The sequence below is a fragment of the Mesoplodon mirus genome (assembly GCF_964341445.2).
Source record: "Mesoplodon mirus genome assembly, chromosome: 4".
Taxonomy (NCBI): domain Eukaryota; kingdom Metazoa; phylum Chordata; class Mammalia; order Artiodactyla; family Ziphiidae; genus Mesoplodon; species Mesoplodon mirus.
In genome coordinates this window covers 186,751,499-186,771,747 of record NC_138979.1, presented here as the reverse complement: position 1 = coordinate 186,771,747, position 20,249 = coordinate 186,751,499, and the positions used below count along the sequence as shown (strand labels likewise).

Below are 20,249 nucleotides of genomic sequence, written 5' to 3'. Positions count from 1 at the left end.
TTGGCTGCGCCCGCGCTGGCCGCGCCCTGGTTGGCTGCGGGCCGCGGGGCTGGGCCGCCGGGTCGGGGCTGGGGTCGGGGCTCGGGCGCCGGCCGGGCTTGCGCAGCGCTCGGCTCCGCGCCGCTGCAGGTCGACGGCGGGCGGCGAGGAGGGTGCGGCCGCGGGCGGGGCCGAGGAGCGCGAGGCGGGGGCGGGCGGCGGCGCCGAGGGGAGGAGACCAGCCCATGGACCCGCGGGGCCCGGCGCCCCAGACGCTGCGCCGCCGGGACCGAGCCCAAGATGTCGGCCTAGGCCGGGGCGAGACGACGCGGACGGGGCGGCGACGAGGGGCTGCGGCTGCCGAGGCTTGCGGCCGCCGTGACGCTGAGGGCTCGCCCTGACGGACTGGCCGAGCGGGCGGCGAGAGGCCGGCGCGTTGGGAGCGGGCCGCGCGGCACCATGTCGGCCAAGGTGCGGCTCAAGAAGCTGGAGCAGCTGCTCCTGGACGGGCCCTGGCGCAACGAGAGCGCCCTGAGCGTGGAGACGCTGCTCGACGTGCTCGTCTGCCTGTACACCGAGTGTAGCCACTCGGCCCTGCGCCGCGACAAGTATGTGGCCGAGTTTCTCGAGTGGGGTAAGTGTGCGCGGGCCTGACCCTCGGCTCTGCGACCCCCGCCCGGTCGCGCCCTCCCCCCACTCCGCCCGCCTCCTCCCTGTCCTCGGGCTTCCGCTCATCCCGCCTCGTCACCGCTCCCAGACCCGCCGCCCCATCCCTGTCCGGCCGCTCCTGGCGCCCTCACCGCTTCGCGGCTCTCCATCCCGCCCTGCCCTCCTCTTTGGCCTTCGCACATCCGCGTTCGGCCGACCCGCCCCCTCATCCTGCCCCTCGGAGCCACATCCTCCGTTCCCACCCCCACCCCCACCCCCGCGCCCGGCCATCGCCCCGGCCGCTTCCTAGATCCACCCTCCGAGTCTGGATATCGTTTCCTGCAGCACTCCCTGGGATATCCGCCCCTCGCCCTTGGGGTCCGGAGTCCGCGTCGAGTTGCTCCCCCCGCTCGCCCTGCTGGCTTGTAGGGGCAGCGGCGTGTGCTTTTTGCGTCTGCCCCCCGCACCCCCGTGCGTCTCCTGGGAGCCCCTCCTAGGTGACAGCCTGTCTGCATCCCTTGGTGTCCGGGGCCTGAACATCCCTTTGACTGTACCACCTCTAAGGGAATTTTAAGGTTAAAAGCCTTGTTTTGAATACGCCATGAGAGAGCAAATTGATTTTTTTCATTGTAGTTTTGCCAGACCCTTGTAATATTTGGGGGGCAGCTGGAACTGTTACTATATGGAAGTCACTTAAGAACTTTCTTCGTCTGATCTTTGCGTGCCTTAATCATCGGTTAACTAAGCTATTATGCTTTATTAGGACAAAAATTTGATGAAGCTACTTAATGGTTAGAATCTCAAGAACGGCTACACGTGTAAAGTGAAATCTTCTTACATTCTCTCTCTCTAACTTGGACATTTTGTCAAGACCCTCAGCCTCATATAAAAATACTGAGAAGGAAGATGCAATGTTTCTGTTCAGGGTTCGGGCCAGATCTATGAAAATCTTATCCTTGGGTCATGTGCGTCATTGGACTAGCACTGTGCAGTTTGACCCAGTAATTTCTAACCTTTGGGGCTGATAAAGCTGATGTTGACATGAAGAAACAAACGAAGGTATTCCATAGTGAGGCCATCTACTCTGCCAAAATGGTAATTAGAATTTGGAATTTTGTTTACAAAATAAAACTTAAGTTGCGATATTCTTTAGAGAGCTTCTGTTTTTCACTCTTTAGTGGAATTTTGATGTCTTGTGAGAGCAGCAGTAGAAGGAGGCCCACAGCCCCAGGACAGCCTGTTATGCTTTATTTTGGTGGGGTCCACCTTTCCTGATTATATACGATATCAGTCAAATAAGATCACTGTTCATTTTCTGGGGTCATTTATCAGTGACATGATTTCCAACTGAATGATGTAACCGACTTCACGGTTGCTTTGAAAGTGAAGTCTTTGGTGCCTGTTACATCCCAGCCTTCGGAGTATCCTCTTTGCTCTTCTTGCTGAGCGTTTCATCTTGAAATCCAGTTTCAAGATCAGGTTCAACTCAGTGCTTGGTATGTGAGTAAGTGTGTGACTGAAAAGAGAAGGCAGAGGGAAGGTTGAGTTAGCAGGTAAGGTGCGGTCCCGCTAGCCTCCGGCCTGGGGACCTGCAGTGCCTTGGAGGGGCTTATCCTGAAGGCTGGGTGCCCTGTGGAGCAGTGGTCCTTCCTTGTGCAGCCCCCTCACCACCAGACGGTACCTGCCACTCTGTGAACTGGTGGGCTTCACTGGAGGAAGCTCTTCTCTGCATGTGCGGAGGTCTTATGAGATTTGGGTTTTCCAAGTCTACGTAGAAGCTGTGTGCTGTAATATAGAAATATTTTGAAAATCGTGTGCTGGCTCTTTGGAAATTATGATCACAAATAAATTACATTATTCTAAAGAACTCAGTCTGCACAGAACTTTAAATTACAGAGAAGAATGGATTCTAAGGTGGCGTGTTCATGGAATAGTAATATATTTTAGAAGCAGTATTTCATCTCATGTGTGTTAACATACGCACTGATGTAACTCCACAGTGTGTATTACTAGTTAGGATGTGTGTGCAGTCATTATTTAGTGTTACTTGGAATGCCCAGTCATTGTGTTTGGACAGCAAAGGATGGTCTTTCAAGTGGAATTGTTCACGGAGCATTATTAGGTGCCCTGACTTCCAAGTGGAATTACTTCTGCTCTGCTCGAGAAACACATACATAGGCTGTCAACCTGCGGATTGTTGAGTTTTTGGATTTACACTCTGCCTGGCGTTTGAGACCTCTCGTGTTGAGTCCTCTCATGCAGAGGGGCCAACCTTGCTAGGTGTCTGTTAACAGTTATGTAGAATTCTTGAAACCTAATGAAGAAAAATAGCCGATTCAGCCCAGATTTGAGACTTACTGGGGAGTCTTTGTGGAAATTTGGAAAGTATAAGTATTAAAGATTTTAAGTTTTAAAAGAAGATTTTCTTATTTCCACAGTGGTTGCTTGGGACAGGACTCATCCTAGGCTTCACTGTAGATTTTGCCTTTAATTTTCCCTGATTGTGTTTATAGTTTGACTAGTTTTCTCTGTGAAATCCAGGACCTTAATTAAAAGTTGGAAATACCCTGCTTTGCATGTATATTTCTTTAAGCTATTTTTTAAATGCAAATTTGATACCGTTTGACGCAGAGCATATGAAACACTTTGAAGTTTCTACAAGTAAACAGCAACAAATATGGACAACTAACTGAGGTGAAATTGTTGTCTTTCATCTTCGTTTTATAAAAATACTTTTACGGGCTTCCCTGGTGGTGCAGTGGTTGAGAGTCCGCCTGCCGATGCAGGGGACACGGGTTCGTGCCCCGGTCTGGGAGGGTCCCACATGTCGCGGAGCGGCTGGGCCCGTGAGCCATGGCCGCTGAGCCTGCGCGTCCAGAGCCTGTGCTCTGCAACGGGAGAGGCCACAACAGTGAGAGGCCCACGTACTGCAAAAAAAACAAAAAACAAAAAAACCTTTTACATGTCTTAAATTTTTTTTTTCATGACTTAAAAGTAATGACTGGTATTATATTTGGACAGAGCTGATGTTTGAAGTCCCAGCCCATTGGCATTGGGTGGACCACAGTGGCCCTCTGCTGACCCCCATGTGGCCTGCAGACCAGGTGGGAGGCGTGGAGCTTGCTGCTGGCGGCAGACGTGAGCGTGGGTTTCCAGATTCCCAGTCCAGGGCATCTTTTCTCATCGTGCCACCATGCTTCCTCTGTAAGGGCTAGAATTAATCTTTGTAGCCCTCTGTTTAATTTCCTCATTGGTGATTTTTCTTATTATGAAGGAAGTGGCACCTTCTCAGAGCTCTCCTTCATCTGTGTGAATTCCTGCAGCTCTTGGCCTGGGGGTGCCCAGCCCTAGGTGTGAGTGGGATGTGACTCTGCCAGATTTAATACGTTCAGGCTTAGCGGATGGTGCCAAACATCTCAAGATACATTTTAATCTAATGGTTTCTCCAGATAGAATTATTGCATAACATAGGAACACATTTTTTAAGTAACATATAAGAAACATCTTTTGAATAATAAGATCTAAGTTGTAGGGGAATACTGGGATTGGGTAATAAAATTTAGGTTAACATAATTTGGATTTGTAAATAGGTATTTGACTACATGGTATTGACCACATGGCAAGTGATGGAACAGCTGAAACCATTAAACATTAACCGGCCAGCCTTACTTTTTCTCTCTTAAAACCTCCTCCACTGACAGTTGGGCTTTGAGGTAAACAGCGGTGTCTGTGTTAAATGTAGACTTGCAATAAGTAAAACTGGAGTTGGAGTGAGTTGTTCTCACTTCAAGATACCACTGTGTGAGCTACCTGAAAAAGCCTATGCTGTGTGGTGAATTGCTCTTCAATTGCAAATGCGTGTAAGGTAAAAACTCAGAATGCGCCAGCGGCAGTGTTGACAGGAACGCCCCTTGCCTTTGCCCTGCCTCTTGTTGCAGCACCTGACGCCCTTGGAAATCTTGTCCTGTCTGTGCTGACGTCTGTGATGCTGGATAAACATGCAAGCAAACAGGACTGTTAATTTCAAACTATATTAAGTACAGCAAAGCTATTGAATGCTTTTCTTGGTAAAGAGGCAAAATGTATTTTTTGAGACTAATAAAGTAAAAGGGTCATGATAGAAGAGACCACATATAGATTTTTTACCCTTTTTTTAAAAATCATAAGTGATAAAATGGGGCTTCCCTGGTGACGCAGTGGTTAAGAATCTGCCTGCCAATGCAAAGGATACAGGTTTGAGCCCTGGCCTGGGAAGATCCCACATGCCACGGAGGAATGTGGTAATTTTTGAAGGCTTTATTTAGACTTAAAATGTACCAAGGAACAATTAAACAATTAGTATCTATTTTATCTTATTTTTTAATTTTATTCGTTTAAAATAAAACAGATACTATCTATGAGATGAAGGTCATACTTTATAGTATGATTTTAAATAAAATGTGTTTCATATTAGATTTTTGCCAGTAGGTAACTGGCAGCAAAATTGTTTTCAGATTAAAACTTTGCAAAAAGGATCAATTATATAATAGGAGACTTGAAAAAAATTTTTTTAAATATTTAATTTAATTTATTTATTTTGGCTGTGCTGGGTCCTAGTTGCGGCATGCGGGATCTAGTTCCCAGACCAGGGATCGAACCTGGGCCCCCTGCATTGGGAGCATGGAGTCGTACCCGCTGGACCACCAGGGAATTCCCCTATAATAGGAGGCTTTGGATTTTTGTTGTCTTTAGAAAGAATTAGAAATTTGAAGAGAAATTTGAATTGAATTATATAATTTCTGTTCTTGTATTGGAGCTTCTTTGGAGACGTAAGGAACTTACTCTTCAGGGGGGAGTCCTAACATTTACTGGCATGATGATGATTCCTCTAGCCTCCAAAATCACAGACTCATGGGTTTGAAACGGTTAGGAGTTTGAGAGATCCCATGATCTGCCCTCCACCCCCATCTCCCCTCTCCTTTGGGTAAACCGGGCTCTGGACATTTTCCCTAATCATTTCTGAGCAAGTAGCCCTCTCACCAGGGTTTCTCTCCTTCACGGACCCGTGGTCAGCCCTGGGCCTCCTTGCCGGCACCTGCTTTGAAATATCTTAGTTTTATTTTAACCTTTCTTTCCCCCCCCATTCCCATTATCACTGGCCTAGCTGAAGCTCTCAAGCCTTCAGACCTAAATTAAGTCCTTTCTTGCTTGAAGATTTAAATATCTCTGCCAGATGAATCTTCAACACTGCTTTTCATTTCATCACTCCCCCTTTCAAAACTTCTACAATGACTTTGTATTCTGTTGCCTTAAAAAAAATCAGGTCTGAAATCCATGGTCCAACGCTGGAATTTAACATTGACCTAAGGGACTTCCCTGGTGGTGCAGTGGTTAAGAATCCACCTGCCAATGCAGGGGATGAGGGTTCGAGCCCTGGTCCGGGAAGATCCCACATGCCATGGAGCAACTAAGCCAGGGCGCCACAACTACTGAGCCTGTGCTCTAGATCCAACGAGCCACAACTACTGAGCCCGTGTGCCACAACTGCTAAAGCCCGTGCGCCTAGAGCCCATGTTCCGCAACAAGAGAAGCCACTGCAATGAGAAGCCCATGCACCGCAACAAAGAGGAGCCCCGAAGAGGTTGCTTATAGAAGTTAGACCCAGAGTGGGCTGGCTGGTAGAGGGACTGCTGTTTTGCATTATATTGAATAACTCTGTAGAACTACTTGACTTTTGAAACTGAGTAAATGCATTACCTTAATAAAAGTAAAATTGTATTTAATGAGAATCACCCCCACAGGATATGGTCAGAGGTGCCGTTAATCTCAACCTCTAAAACTAGGATTAGTTGTATCTTTTTAGGCTTATTTGTTTTACTTATTTATTCATTCACTCATTTATTTATTTTTGGCTGCGTTGGGTCTTCGTTGCTGCGCGCAGGCTTTCTCTAGTTGTGGCGAGTGGGGGCTACTGTGCGTTGCGGTGCGCGGGCTTCTCATTGCTGTGGCTTCTCTTGTTGCGGAGCACGGGCTCTAGGTGCACGGACTTTAGTAGTTGCAGCACGCAGGGCCAGTAGCTGCGGCATGCGGGCCCTAGAGCACGTGGGCTTCAATAGTTGTGGCATGTGGGCTCAGTAGTTGTGGCGCGCGGGCTCCGTAGTTGTGGCGCACGGGCTTAGTTGCTCTGCGGCATGTGGCATCTTCCCGGACCAGGGCTCGAACCCATGTCCCCTGCATTGGCAGGTGGATTCTTAACCACTGCGCCACCAGGGAAGTCCCTAAGCAACCTCTTTTTTTTTTTTTTTTTTTCTTTTTTCTTTTTGCGGTATGCGGGCCTCTCACTGTTGTGGCCCCTCCCGTTGCGGAGCACAGGCTCCGGATGCGCAGGCCCAGCGGCCATGGCTCACGGGCCCAGCCGCTCCGCGGCATATGGGATCCTCCCAGACCGGGGCACGAACCCGTATCCCCTGCATCGGCAGGCGGACTCTCAACCACTGCGCCACCAGGGAGGCCCGCTAAGCAACCTCTTTTAACCCTTCTGTTTCTCCTTATCATCAACAGTCTTATGATCCCATTGAACTGCCAGTAATAGAGAACCAAACAACAGTGACTTGAAATCAAGGTTGAATTCTCTATCATGTGACACTGTTGGTAGTCCAGGGCTAGGAAGACAGTCTCATTCCAAGAAGTCTTCAGGGACCTGGGCCCTTTCCTGCTAAGTCCACTGTGTGGTCTGATGGGGGCCCTCCTGTCTACACTCCAGGCGGAGGGTGAAGGTGTTATGTGGATGGGGAGCATTCTTGGATGCTGATGGTTATCTGTTTAGCAGTTCCTGCCTCAAATTTCATGCAGCTAAATAGCATGCTTATACTGCCAATTTCTGATTTGCCATTTTATATAGTATCTGTTAACTTCCTACTGTGGAAGAGAAGGCTATGGAGCTTTACATGTCTTCTTTCCTGCACTGCCCGAAACACACACACCCTTCCTTTCTCTCTGCTTTTCCAAATCTGGCTATATAATAATTTTTGTTTAAACTGATACTCAGTGTTTGTTGTTATCATTGGGTAAACATTTTAACAGCTCAGCCACATAGGATACAGTTAACTCATAGTCTACTAAGACAAGGAATTATTTTTGTGTTAATTGGAATGACTTATTTTTTCTCTCATTTAGCGTGGATGCCAATGTATAGTCATGAATTTAGTCCAGGCTTCTAAATAGTACTCCCCAGTACAGTCACCTCGAGTAATCCCTCACTTTTCATCCCTTGTAGAGCCTTTCATTTTCCTGTTCCATTCTAGGCTGTTTCTTCTCTAGGCCTGCTACTTAGCAGTCATCCTGGGATTTCTCTTCATTCCTTATGGGAATTCTTTTTGTGCCTCTCCTGTGTTGAACGGGAATTCCTGGATCCTGTGTCTTATATTCTAGTGGCTTCCTGAGAAAGAGTTCATCAGAGAGAAATTTTTTTGAGACCTAGCCTGTCTGAAAATGTCTTTCCTTCTCTCACACTTAAACGACAGTTTACCTGGGTATTGAATTCTAGGTTACAGGTCATTTTTCCTCAGAAGTTTGGAAGCTTCACTCAGATGTCTACCTGCTGTTGTTGCAAAGGGGAAGCCTGAGACCACTGTGATTGCCACGCCTTTGTGAGACTTCTTCCATCTCTGGGAGCTTTGAAGTTCTTTATTTATCCCTAGTGTTCCTTGGCAGGTCTTTGTGGTGGGGACACTTGGGTCCTTCAGCTCTCCAAAACTTTTCTGTATTATATCTTTATGATCTCTGCTTTCTTCATTCTTGCCTTTTTGGTTGCCTGTTATTCATATTTTGGACCTTCTGGAATTCTCTGCTGGTTTCCTTTCTCCTACCTTTTTTCCATTCATTGATCTTTTGTCCTTATTTTTCTGGGAGAGATCCTCAACTTTGTCTTCTAGTCTTTACATTGAGTTTTTATTTCTGCCATCATATCTTTCATTTCTAAGTGTTTTTGTCCTTAGTATTTATTTTTTTTTAAAGTAACATCTTGGTTTTGTTTCATGAAGGCAATCATTTAAAATTTTTTTTCTCTTTTTTTTGTGTTGATTTATGTGCATACATTTATGTTATACAGACATTTTCTTTTGTTTCTTGTGCTATCTCTGTTTCTTCCGAGTCCTTTTTATCCTGTTTCCTACTTTGGTCTTTGTCTTTGATGTCAGAAGCTCTTCTTCAAATGTCTGGTGATTATTGGCTGTCTTCCATAATTACGCCTGGACTGATTGGAACTCTCTGTGTGCACAAACTTCAAACGTTGAGTCTCACCATTAGAAGTCAGATGGGGACATGGCTCATTTGAGGGGCGCTGCCAGAGTTGTTAAAGTAGTTCCTCCTCTGGGCTGTCAGTTCCCCAGAGTGGGGTTTCTGGTCTCCTGCCTAGATGGTGGGGAGAGTGGTATATGCCCAGCTGCCAGCTTTCTGTGAAGGTGGGGTGAGGTGGAGGAGGGCCAGTGGCGGGGATGGGGTTGGGGGGAGGTCTGGAGTGTAACTTCTTCTTCTGCGGACTTAAAGCCAAGTCTGTTTTCTGTCCATTATTGTTTAGCCTTCAAGATACTGGTGCTGCTGGTTATTCCTGAGCTGCCTTATCCCTACTTCACTTTCACTTTTCTAGCTTTGCTAGATTAGATGTCACTTGTCCATTTGCTCTCCCCACTGTGCAAAATTGTGTTGACATTTGTAGTCTACTGTCATCTCCTGTCATTCATCAACAAGCATTCTTTAAGGACTTAAGAAGTGCCAGGCACTGCAGTGGTGACAAAACAAAATTACTGTTCTCTGGAGCTCATGTTAGCCTTGAGGCTACGTCCCACTGTAATTCTATGCTATCATTTTATGAGATTTCCAGATGGTGCAGAGATAAGGGTGTCCTATACACTGGAGGTAAGTGAAAGGTACCCTAGTTTTCACCTCTAAATGAAGTCAGAGCGTACAGTTGCTGTTTCATTTTTTTTGGACGTATTCTGTTTGTTATATTTACTCACTTATTAGAAAGGTTCCTGCATAAGTAGAAGGAAGAAAGGAAGATATGGGAGGGCAAGTTTTTTCCTAGTAATTGTACAGCATTGGAAGAGAGAGAAAGGAGAAGTGGTAAAAGGATGGGAAGGAAGGGGACTTGGGTGTGTTGAAAGCAGAAGAGGGGGTGCCTGGAAAGTGGCTGGAAGGAGGGCTGGGGAGGCACCCTGGGTGGGCATAGGCGTGAAGCAGGAGTGTGCCTGTGTGGATAGGTAACGTGGCGATGTTTGAATTGGGTGTTTGTGACTCAGGGACCCGGTGTATAAACTGTATCTTTCTTGAAGTGACACAGAGCTGATTCTGTTTAAGTCTAAAGCTTTTGGTCTGTAGGAAGAAATCACCAATTTAAAATAAAGAGCAGAATAAAAATGTTCTTGCCACTCATGATTTTATAAATACATAAAAAACAGAAATGAAATCCAAAGGTAAATAGAACTACCATACGACCCAGCAATCCCACTAAGGGGCATATACCCTGAGAAAACCATGATTCAGAAAGATACATGTACCACAGTGTTCGTTGCAGCTCTATTTACAATAGCCAGGAGATGGAAGCAACCTAAGTGTCCATCGACGGATGAATGGATAAAGAAGATGTGGCACATATGTACAGTGGAATAGTACTCAGCCATAAAAAGGAATGACATTGAAAACAAATCGCTTATGCTGACGCATATATATGGAATTTTAAGAAGTGGTACTGATGAACCTAGTGGCAGGGCAGGAGTAAAGACGCAGACGTAGAGAACGGACTTGAGGGCGTGGTGGTTGTGGGGGGGGGAAGCTGGGATGAAGTGAGAGGGTAGCACTGACTTACACACACGACCACATGTAAAAGAGATGGCTAGTGGGAAGCTGCTGCACAGCACTGGGGGATCAGCCCGGTGCTTTGTGACCACCTGGAGGGACAGGATAGGGAGGGTGGGAGGGAGAGGCAAGAGGGAGGGGATATGGGGATATATGTATGCATATAGCTGATTCATTTTGCTGTACACTAGAAACTAACACAACATCGTAAAGCATTTATACTAAAAAAAAATTAAAGAAACCTAAGCACTCAAAAAAAAAACCCAAAAAAAACCCAAAGGTAAATAGACCTCCCTTACCAGGACACCCAAACTACATTTTAAGGCTGTTGCTCTCTTGTGCTTTACCCCTGTTCATGTGAGAGAATTGAATTAAAAACATTGAGTTTCTCTCACTTTGTTTAAAAAATTTCAATCAGGGGGCTAAATTGATTTTTAACATATTTTTAACTTGAAATAGCATTTATATTGATCATTATTGAGAAAGATGTTGGTTTCATAATTAATGGGTTTACAGCAATCCTTAAAAAACAATTTTGAAGCTCAGATTTGTTTCTTTTTTAACCCTAAGTATTTGGAATCAGATTGTTGAAAAGTCTTTAAGTATATTAACAAATCACCTTTTTGATGTACCTTTAAATGAATCTGAGAAAATGTTGATGAGGCATTGCTTTCAAATATGTAGGATATATTGTCTAACTAGCAGCACTTTGTGAAGTTACTAAGAATGCTTTTTCCAAAGGTGTCAAGGGTAGCATTTACATTAGACTGTATTAGGACAAAAATGTTTCTCAAAACCTAAGGCATTATTATGGTTTTATGTAATCAGAGTGATAAGCCTGGATATATTTCTTGTACAAGTATATAATTATTTTTAAAAAAGCAAGATTTGTGTTTATGAAGTTTTGATAATCCTTGTGAAATGATATGTTAAGAAGGATATTGAACAGAAACTGTATGTCTGTGAACAATGTGAGAGAAACTTAAATCGAATTACACAGCTAACTGATTAAGTTTATTTTAGTGAAAAAGAAAGGTTTCTCTGCCATTTACAATTACCAGATGATTTCCTTTTTCTTTTCTTTCTTTTTTTGTAACAGTTTTATTGAGATGTAATCCACATGCAATTTACCTATTTAAGTTGTAGAGTTCAGTAGTTTTAGTATTTCATGGAGTTGTGCAGCTATTTATTTCCACTTTCATCACCTTAAAAAGAAATCCTAAACCCTTTAGCTATCAGTCCCAACTCCTTCCTTCCCTCAGCAGCCCCAAGCAGCCCCAAGCAGCCACTAATCTAGTTTCATTATATATTTGCATATTCTGGACGTTTCCTATAAATGGAATCATATAATATGTGGTCTTTTGTGATTGGATTCTTTTCACTTAGCGTAATGTTTTCAAGGATATATCTGTATTTCATTCCTTTTTATTGCTGAATAATATTCTGTTATATGGATAGTCCATATTTTGTTTACCCATTCATCAGTTGATGGACATTTGGGTTATTTCTACCTCTGAGCTAATTTGAATAATGTTGCTATGAACATTAATGTACCAGTTTTTATGTGGACATATGTTGTCATTTCTCTTGATTGTATACCTGGCAGTGGAATTGCTAGGTCATTTGGTAACTCTATGCTTAGCATTTTGAAGAACTGCCAGATTATTTTCCATAACAACCGTCCCAGTTCACATTCCCACCAGCGGCAGTAGGGTTCCAGTTTCTCCTCATCCTCACCAATGCTTGTTATTATTTGTCTTTTTTATTCTAGCCATCCTAGTGTGTGTGAAGTGGTATCTCATTGTGGTTTTGATTTGCTTTTGCCTAAAGGCTAATGATGAGCATCTTGTTTATTGTTTTGTTTATTGGCCATTTTTATATGTTCTTTGGAGAAATGTCTATTCAAGTTCCTTGCTCATTTTTTTAAATTGTGTTAAAAAATAAAATTGTTTATTTTGTTGAGTTGTGAGAGTTCTTTATATATTCTGGATACAAATTCTTCATTAGACGTGTGATTTGCAGATATTTTCTCCTATACTGTACGTTGTCATTTTGATTTCTTAATAGTTTCCTTTGAAGCACAAGTTATTAATTTTGATGAAATCCAATTTGACTTTTGTTGCTTTTGCTGTCATATGTAAGAATCCATTGCTAAATCCGGGGTCACAAAGATTTATATCTGTGTTTTCTTCTAAGAATTTTATAGTTTTAGCTTTTACATTTAGGTCTTTGATCCATTTTGAATCATTTTTTATATAAGGTGTGAGATGGGAGTCCATATTCATTCTTTTGCATGTAGCTATTCTGTTGTCCCAACACCATTTGTTGAAGAGACTGTTTTTCCCATTGAATGGTCTTGGCACCCTTGTCAAAATCAACTTACCATAAACGTATGGTCTTATTTCTGGGCTCTCAGTTCTCTTCTGTTGATGTATATGCCTATTTTTATGTCACTACCACACTCTCTTGATTACTGTTGCTTTGTAGTAAGTTTTGAAATCGGGAAGTTTGAGTCCTTCAACTTTGTTCTTTTTTAAGATTGTTTTGGCTATTCTGGGTTCCTTGAATTTCCATATGAATTTTAGGGTCAGTGTGTCAATTTCTATGAAGAAGCCCTCTGGGATTCTGATAGGGATTGCGTTGAATCTGTAGATCAATTTGGGGAGTATTGCCATCTTAACAATATTAAGTCTGCCTATCTATAAACACAATATATCTTTCCATTTATTTAGATCTCTAAATTTTTTTTCAGAAATATTTTGTAGTTTTCAGAGTTTAACTTGTTTTTACTTTTTAACTGTGGTAAAATACATATGACATAAAATGTGCCATTTTAACTTTTTGAGTGATTATTTAGTTGCATTAATTCCATTCACAATGCAAAGTGTAAGATTTGTACTTATTTTATTAAATTATTCCCAAGTTTGTCTCTTTTTAAATGCTATTGCAAGTGGAATTGTTTTCTTAATCTCATTTTTGGATTGTTCATTGCAAATTTATACAAATACAATTTTTTTATAGTGATTCTGTATCCTGCAAAATTGCTTAACTTGTTTATTAGTTCTAATGGTTTTTTTTAGTGGATTTCTTAGGATTTTTGTGTACAAAATCATCACCCATGAATAGAGGTAGTTTTGTTTCTTCCTTTCCAATTTGGATGCCTTTTATTTATTTTTTTTGCCTAATTGTCTTGGCTAGAACCTCTAGTACAGTGTGGAATAGAAGTGGCAAGCGTGGGCATTCTTGTCTTATTCCTGATCTTAGGGAGAAAACGTCTATATCTTTCACCATTAAGTCTGCTGTTAGCTGTGAGTTTTCATAGATGCCCTTTATTAGGTTGAGGAAGTTCCCTTCTATTCCTAGTTTGTTGAGTATTTTTGTCATGAAAGTTTATTGGATTTTATCAGCTGCTTTTTTGCATCTGTGGAGATAATCATGTGGCTTTTGTTTCTTATTCTGTTGCTGTGGTGTATTACATTTAATTGATTTTTGTATGTTGAATCAACCTTGCATTCCTGGGATAAATCGCACTTGGTCATGGTGTACAGTTCTTTTTCTGTGTTACTTGATTTGGTTTGCTAGTATTTTGTTGAAGATATTTGCATCTATATTCATAAGAGATAATTGGTCTGGAGTGTTTTTCTTTCCTCATATGTCTTTGTCAGGTTTTGGTATCAGGATAATACTAGCCTTATAGAATGAGTTAGGAAGGGTTCTCTCTTACATTTTTTGAGAGTTTGTGAAAAATTAATATTTGATTCTTCCCATGTTTGATAAAAGTCACCTATGAAGCCATCTGGGCTTTTTAATTAATTTATTTATTTTAGTTTTTGGCTTCTCTTTGTTGTGGAGCATAGGTTCTAGGCATGCGGGCTCAGTCACTGTGGCTCGTGGGCTCTAGAGCGCAGGCTCAGTAGTTGTGGTGCATGGGCTTAGTTGCTCCATGGCTTGTGAGATCTTCCTGGACCAGGGCTTGAATCCGTGTCCCCGGCATTGGCAGGCGGATTCTTAATCACTGCGCCACCAGGGAAGTCCCTGTGCTTTCTTTGTGGTTAGTTTTTTGATTACTAATTCAGTCTCTGTAGTTATTATAGATCTGTTCACATTTTCTGTTTCTTCTTGAGTCAATTTGGTAGTTTTTGTCTTTTTAGGAATTTGTCCATTTCATTGAGGTTAATTTGTTGACATACAGTTGTTTGTAGTATTTCTTAATCCTTTTATTTCTGTAGGATCTGTAGTAGTGTCCCCTCTTTCATTTCAGTTCTAGCAATTTGAGTCTCCTCTTTTTTTTTTTTTTTTCTTCCCTTGGCCAACTTTAAAATGGTTAAAATGGCAAATTTTACATTATATATATTTTATCTGAACCAAAAAGTAATTGCAGGTAAAGGTAATTGAAATCCATCCATGTCGTTGAGTGTAAATAACTATAGCTAGTTCTTTCTGGTTGCTGTATAGTAGTCCACTGAATTCGTTTCCCAGAGTTTATCCATTCATTCAGATGGACATCTGGGTTGTCCAGTTTGGGGCTATTAATGAAGAGTGATGCTGCCAGAAATTGTTTTGGTTTTTAAAATTCTCCAGAAAGAATGAATGATTTTTCTAAATCTAGTGCCTCTCTCCAAACGTTGAATTCTGTAATAGTTTGTGGAGGGTGGTCACAGATGGTCCAAGTCACAGTTCTTTGTAGCTTAGGATTGTCCCTCATACCAAGTATTAAAAATATTAGAACCTATATCACAGAAATTATATTTGGCCAGTGCTATTTTTATTTGAAATAATGTTAAGATTATAAAAATAATGTATGCTCATGATTTAATGAATTCAGGCAGTATAGAAGGGTATGTCATTGAGGGTAAAAATCTTCTTCCGCTTAGTTGTATTATAATTTTTTTTACTTCTTTTTAAATTTTAGAGCATCTTCTAGAATTTACAATAAAATTGAATATTGATTTGAAAAATTTTTAACATCAAAATATATTTCTATTTATAGTCATTTAAAATTTTTCGTAAGAAATTAATGTTAGAATATGGTTATTACATATATATATATACATATATATATACATATATATATTACATATATCAAGAGGATGTGATTTTTGTCTTTGATAGACTATTAATTTTTATTGTTATTGTTATTTTTATTGTTAATATTAATATACATAATGATGTTGAATCATTCATACATTGCCAGGATAAAGCACGCTTTATTCTCTAACTGCACAGTCAAACCTGTTGTATTCATGTTTTGTTTATTAATTGGAGTCTGTAGTTAGTGGTTTTAACTTTCATATGTTGTCTTTGGAATATTTTGGTATCAGAATTATGCTAAGAAATAAGATTTTTTATGAAAAGTTATAAAGCTTCCAGTCTTGTGTTCAAGAATATTTTTACAGAGTGAAGAACTATCTGAATACAGTGGCTTTCAGTGGGGGATATTCTTAGACAACTTTCAAACTTAGTGTTCTGTTGGGTTTTCTGTCTCTTTTGGTTGATTTTTTAAATTTTATTATTATTTTTTGCGGTATGCGGGCCTCTCACTGTTGTGGCCTCTCCCGTTGCGGAGCACAGGCTCCGGACGCACAGGCTCAGCGGCCATGGCTCACGGGCCCAGCCGCTCCGCGGCATGTGGGATCCTCCCAGACTGGGGCACGAACCCATGTCCCCTGCATCGGCAGGCGGACTCTCAACCACTGCGCCACCAGGGAAGCCCTCTTTTGGTTGATTTTATAATTAATATTCCCTAATATTCATTTTATCAGTAACCTTTGGTTTATTAACATGGAATTGTATATGAAATAATTTAACTAGTTTTATTTCTTTTATGCCTGTGGCTACATCATTTTTAGTTTTCACTCAGTAGTTAATTAGGGGGAGTTACCAATTTTATGTTGTCAAAGTTTATAGCATTTATGTTATGTTGTGACTTACAGTGAAGTCTTTTTCATTCTAAGTTGGTTGTAAGAATTGGAAACTAATGAATAGAATTTATAATAATTTTAGGTATGTAACTGTTATTCACTGTAAAACCCAATTGTGTGACTGGACCCAGGGAGAAGACACCTATCCTGTGCCTTGAGCAGGAGAGTCATCCAGATGTTAGCACTGAAGAGTCCCTGGACTTTCTTCCTAACTTCCTTTGCTGCTTCTGGGCAGACTCAGCTGCCACCGTTTCTTATTGCTCACGTCACTCTTTCTTGGATTCTTTTATTTTGTCAATGAAATGGACAAATTCCTAAAAAGACAAAAACTACCAAATTGACTCAATGATTTGCCAGAGTCTTTTCATGGTGAAGGGATATGTATACATATATATTTTTTTAAATTATTTTTTAATTTATTATTTTTGGCTACGTTGGGTCTTCATTCATTGCTGTGTGCAGGCTTTCTCTAGTTGTGGTAAGTGGGGGCTACTCTTTGTTGCAGTGCTTGGGCTTCTCATTGTAGTGGCTTCTTGTTGTGGAGCACGGGCTCTAGGCGCGCAGGCTTCAGTGGTTGTGGCATGTGGACTCAGTAGTTGTGGCGTGCAGGCTCAAGAGCGCAGGCTCAGTAGTTGTGGTGCACAGGCTTAGTTGCTCTGCTGCATGTGGGATCTTCCCGAACCAGGGCTTGAACCTGTCTCCTGCATTGGCAGGCGGTTTCTTAACCACTGTGCCACCAGGGAAGCCCCGTATATGTTTTATATATACAACTGTATGTGTATATAATATTTTCCCCCCATGAACGGGTCAAGGGTGGTAATCTTTCCAAGTTATTGCATGTCTAAAAATGTCTTATTGTGCCCTCATTTTAGTGGTGTTTGTTTGACTGAGTATGGATTTCTAGTGTCGAAATGTCTCCTTTTTTTTAAAGTCGAGTCTATTTTTGTTTAAATTTATTTATTTTTGGCTGCGTTGGGTCTTTGTTGCTGTGCGCGGGCTTTCTCTAGTTGCAGCGAGTGGAAGCTACTCTTTGTTGCAGTGCACGGGCTTCTCATTGCGGTGGCTTCTCTTGTTGCGGAGCACGGGCTCTAGGCGCACGAGCTTCGGTAGTTGTGGCATGCAGGCTCAGTAGTTGTGGCTCGCGGGCTGTAGAGCGCAGGCTCAGTAGTTGTGGCGCACAGGCTTAGTTGCTCCGTGGCATGTGGGATCTTCCTGGGCCAGGGATCGAACCCGTGCCCCCGCATTGGCAGGCGGATTCTCAACCACTGTGCCACCAGGGAAGCCCTGAAATGTCTCCCTCTTGAAAAAGATATTGCTTCATGATCATGGTGAGGTGCTGGGTAGAAGGTGGCTGTAATTTTTTCTCTTTCTGAGGATACTAATTAGAATTTTTAAAAGTGTTCTCCCTGATTTATGTTTCCTGTGGGGTCAGTTCTTTGTTAACCTTGGAACTTTTCCTCTTAATGATTTTCCTTCAAATACTGGTAATTCTTGGTTGTTCTTTTTGTCATGGATTATTTAGAAAACTTCCCTAAAAATAATATAGAATTAGTAGTTGTTCCTACTGAGTGGTGATGTTTTTGAGTACTGCTAGATCCTCGGTCCGTCCGATTTTATTATTTATTTATTTTTATTTTTTCAATTGAGGTATAGTTGTTTTACAATGTTGTGTCAGTTTCTACTGTACAGCGAAGTAGAGTTCCCTGTGCTATACAGCAGGTTCTTATTATCTGTTTTATACATATTAGTGTATATATGTCAGTCCCAATCTCCCAATTCATCCTACCCCTCACCCCCCACCCCCTCCATCAGATTTTATAGTTTTTCCTCTCTGGTAGCATTTTCATAACGATTGGTTCGTAATATAAACAAAACGTCATTTTGTAAGAAGAAAAAAAACTTTAAAAATTAACACCATTCTTAATATCTATTTCACAGCACCACCCACATCCCTTTTCTTATGGCTTATTTCTTCCCTACTACAGTAATTATTGTGGATTGTATTGCAAGTTTAACGATGCTAAAAATATTACATTATTATCTGTGAAAAATATTCTCCAGTAAAATGAACTTTAAATGTTTTTTAAAATAAAGTTTGGTGTGGAGAAATTTAACTGTTGTTTTCCACTTTTCCCATGGTATTCTCCTTTCTTCAAAGTGAAAAAGAGTCCTTAGGTAAACATTTAGCAGTTAGAGCATCACCTAGACCTTCTGAAAGTAGAGTCCAGGGTGTGTGCTGCTGCACCGGCACTAACCAGGTCAGGGTCTGTAGAGATCTGTTACACTGAATACTGAAGCCGTTAGTCAGGGCAGCTTTGCAGAGTTTGTACGAAATGTTTACCAGCTCATAAAACTTTTATGACCCAGAAGGAATGCCAGCAATAAAACAAATGAACTCATAACAGATAAACTGGGTGTGTAGCTGATTTTCGTGCCCAGATATGCTTCCAGTGAGGAAAACTGTTGTGTGGTTTGTGACAAGAGCTTGTGGAGATTTGGATTCTGTTTGGATTTCAATTGATTTGAGTATTTGTAAAAGGAAACTCATTTGTCAAAAACTTCTAGCCTAATATCCCTTGTTATGCCTTCACTGTCCATTTAGATATGAAATAGTCGAGGACCCCATGTTTGAAAATGTCATTGTTCCTTTTTTGGAATGGCTTGAATTTTTCATATGTTGATATTCTTTGTTTTCATAATTAGTGTTAATAAAAGTGATAGCAATTGGTATTATCTCCTAAGTCCATTAAAAAATTTATTATAGGAATCTCAATGAGAGAGTAGAATATTGAACCCCTCCGCCTTTCTGCGGAGCCCACGTGTCTGATTCAGCCCGCCTGCCCGCCCCCGGCATTTTATGACAATTTGAAGAGTTGATTAATGTCTTGCTAGTATCCTTCCCTTTTCCCCACACTTCATATTGGTTTGTTCAGCTTTTTCGTATACATTGCTTAGAACTTTATATTTTAATATTCCCTACTGTTTCCTTATTATATTACGGAAATTAGCCTCTTTTCTATATTCTATGTTTGATAGTTTTTCTTAGTTTGTCTTTTGTCAGAACTTGCTGGTGTTTCGTTCTGAGTTCATTACTGCAAGTTGAAGTGGAGGGTGCCGGGGTCTGAGGTCTCCAGTGCCGTCCCCCCTTCCGGTGCCGGGTGCCCCCCTTCCTGTGCCGGGTGCCCCCCCTTCCGGTGCGGGATGGCGGGTAGGCTAGGCTCTGTCACCAGCGCCTTTAGACAGCCAGTGAGCACTGCCTGGCGTGGAGCTGGAGAAAATGCTGGGTGGCCAGAGTTCAGCGCAGCTTCCTCTGTCTGGAGAAATGAGAGGCCTCGCTGAAGCGAGCCGGTCGTGTTTGGTCTGGTCGCAGAGCGGGTGGAGGTTTGCTGGGTGGAGGGGAGGCCAGAGCAGAGTGGCCTGGAGGCCCGGCGGGAGGAGTGGGGCGTGGCTGGACGGTGCTGAGGAGTTCCGTGGAGGGTGCAGGCTGGGAGTGGGGAGCCCGAGGCTGGGAACGTGGGTCAGAGCCCGATGAAGGGGCGAGGAGCGTCCTCAGAGGGTAGAAGCCACCCCGGGAGTGGAAGGAGGTGCAGACAGCTGTGTAGCCGTGTGACAGGCGGGCCACCCCCCGCCGGCCTTTCCTGAGTGACCGTTGGGGTTACGGAGGAGGCGGTGACGCTGCACACCGTGCACACAGCTCCAGCCCCTCTTCGCCGGTTCTGTCTCCTAAAGACACATTCTGGTAGCTGCTCCGGTGCCCACGCGGGCCCTCCCGGTCACCTTCTCGCACCTTCGCTTAACCCCCCACCCTTGGTCACGCCAGCGCGGGCCCCTCCGCGCGGGCCGCACCCGGGGGCACCCGGGATTCCG

General features: G+C 42.7%; 1 protein-coding gene across 3 annotated transcripts in view; it reads left to right on the top strand.

The window, feature by feature from the left end:
* Nucleotides 1-210: 210 nt before the first annotated feature.
* The window catches only part of CDC42BPB (CDC42 binding protein kinase beta), a 113,972-nt gene continuing 93,933 nt past the window's right edge, over nucleotides 211-20,249 (top strand). Inside the window, exon 1 of one of the 3 annotated variants that reach the window (XR_014293682.1) lies at nucleotides 211-613. Coding sequence is in view for 2 of the 3 variants with exons in the window: in XM_082617026.1 (XP_082473152.1) it covers nucleotides 439-613 (175 nt within the window). In the remaining variant the exon portion in view is untranslated. The remainder of the gene's footprint in view (nucleotides 614-20,249) is intronic. The other 2 variants (XM_082617026.1, XM_082617027.1) reach the window with 2 other exon arrangements.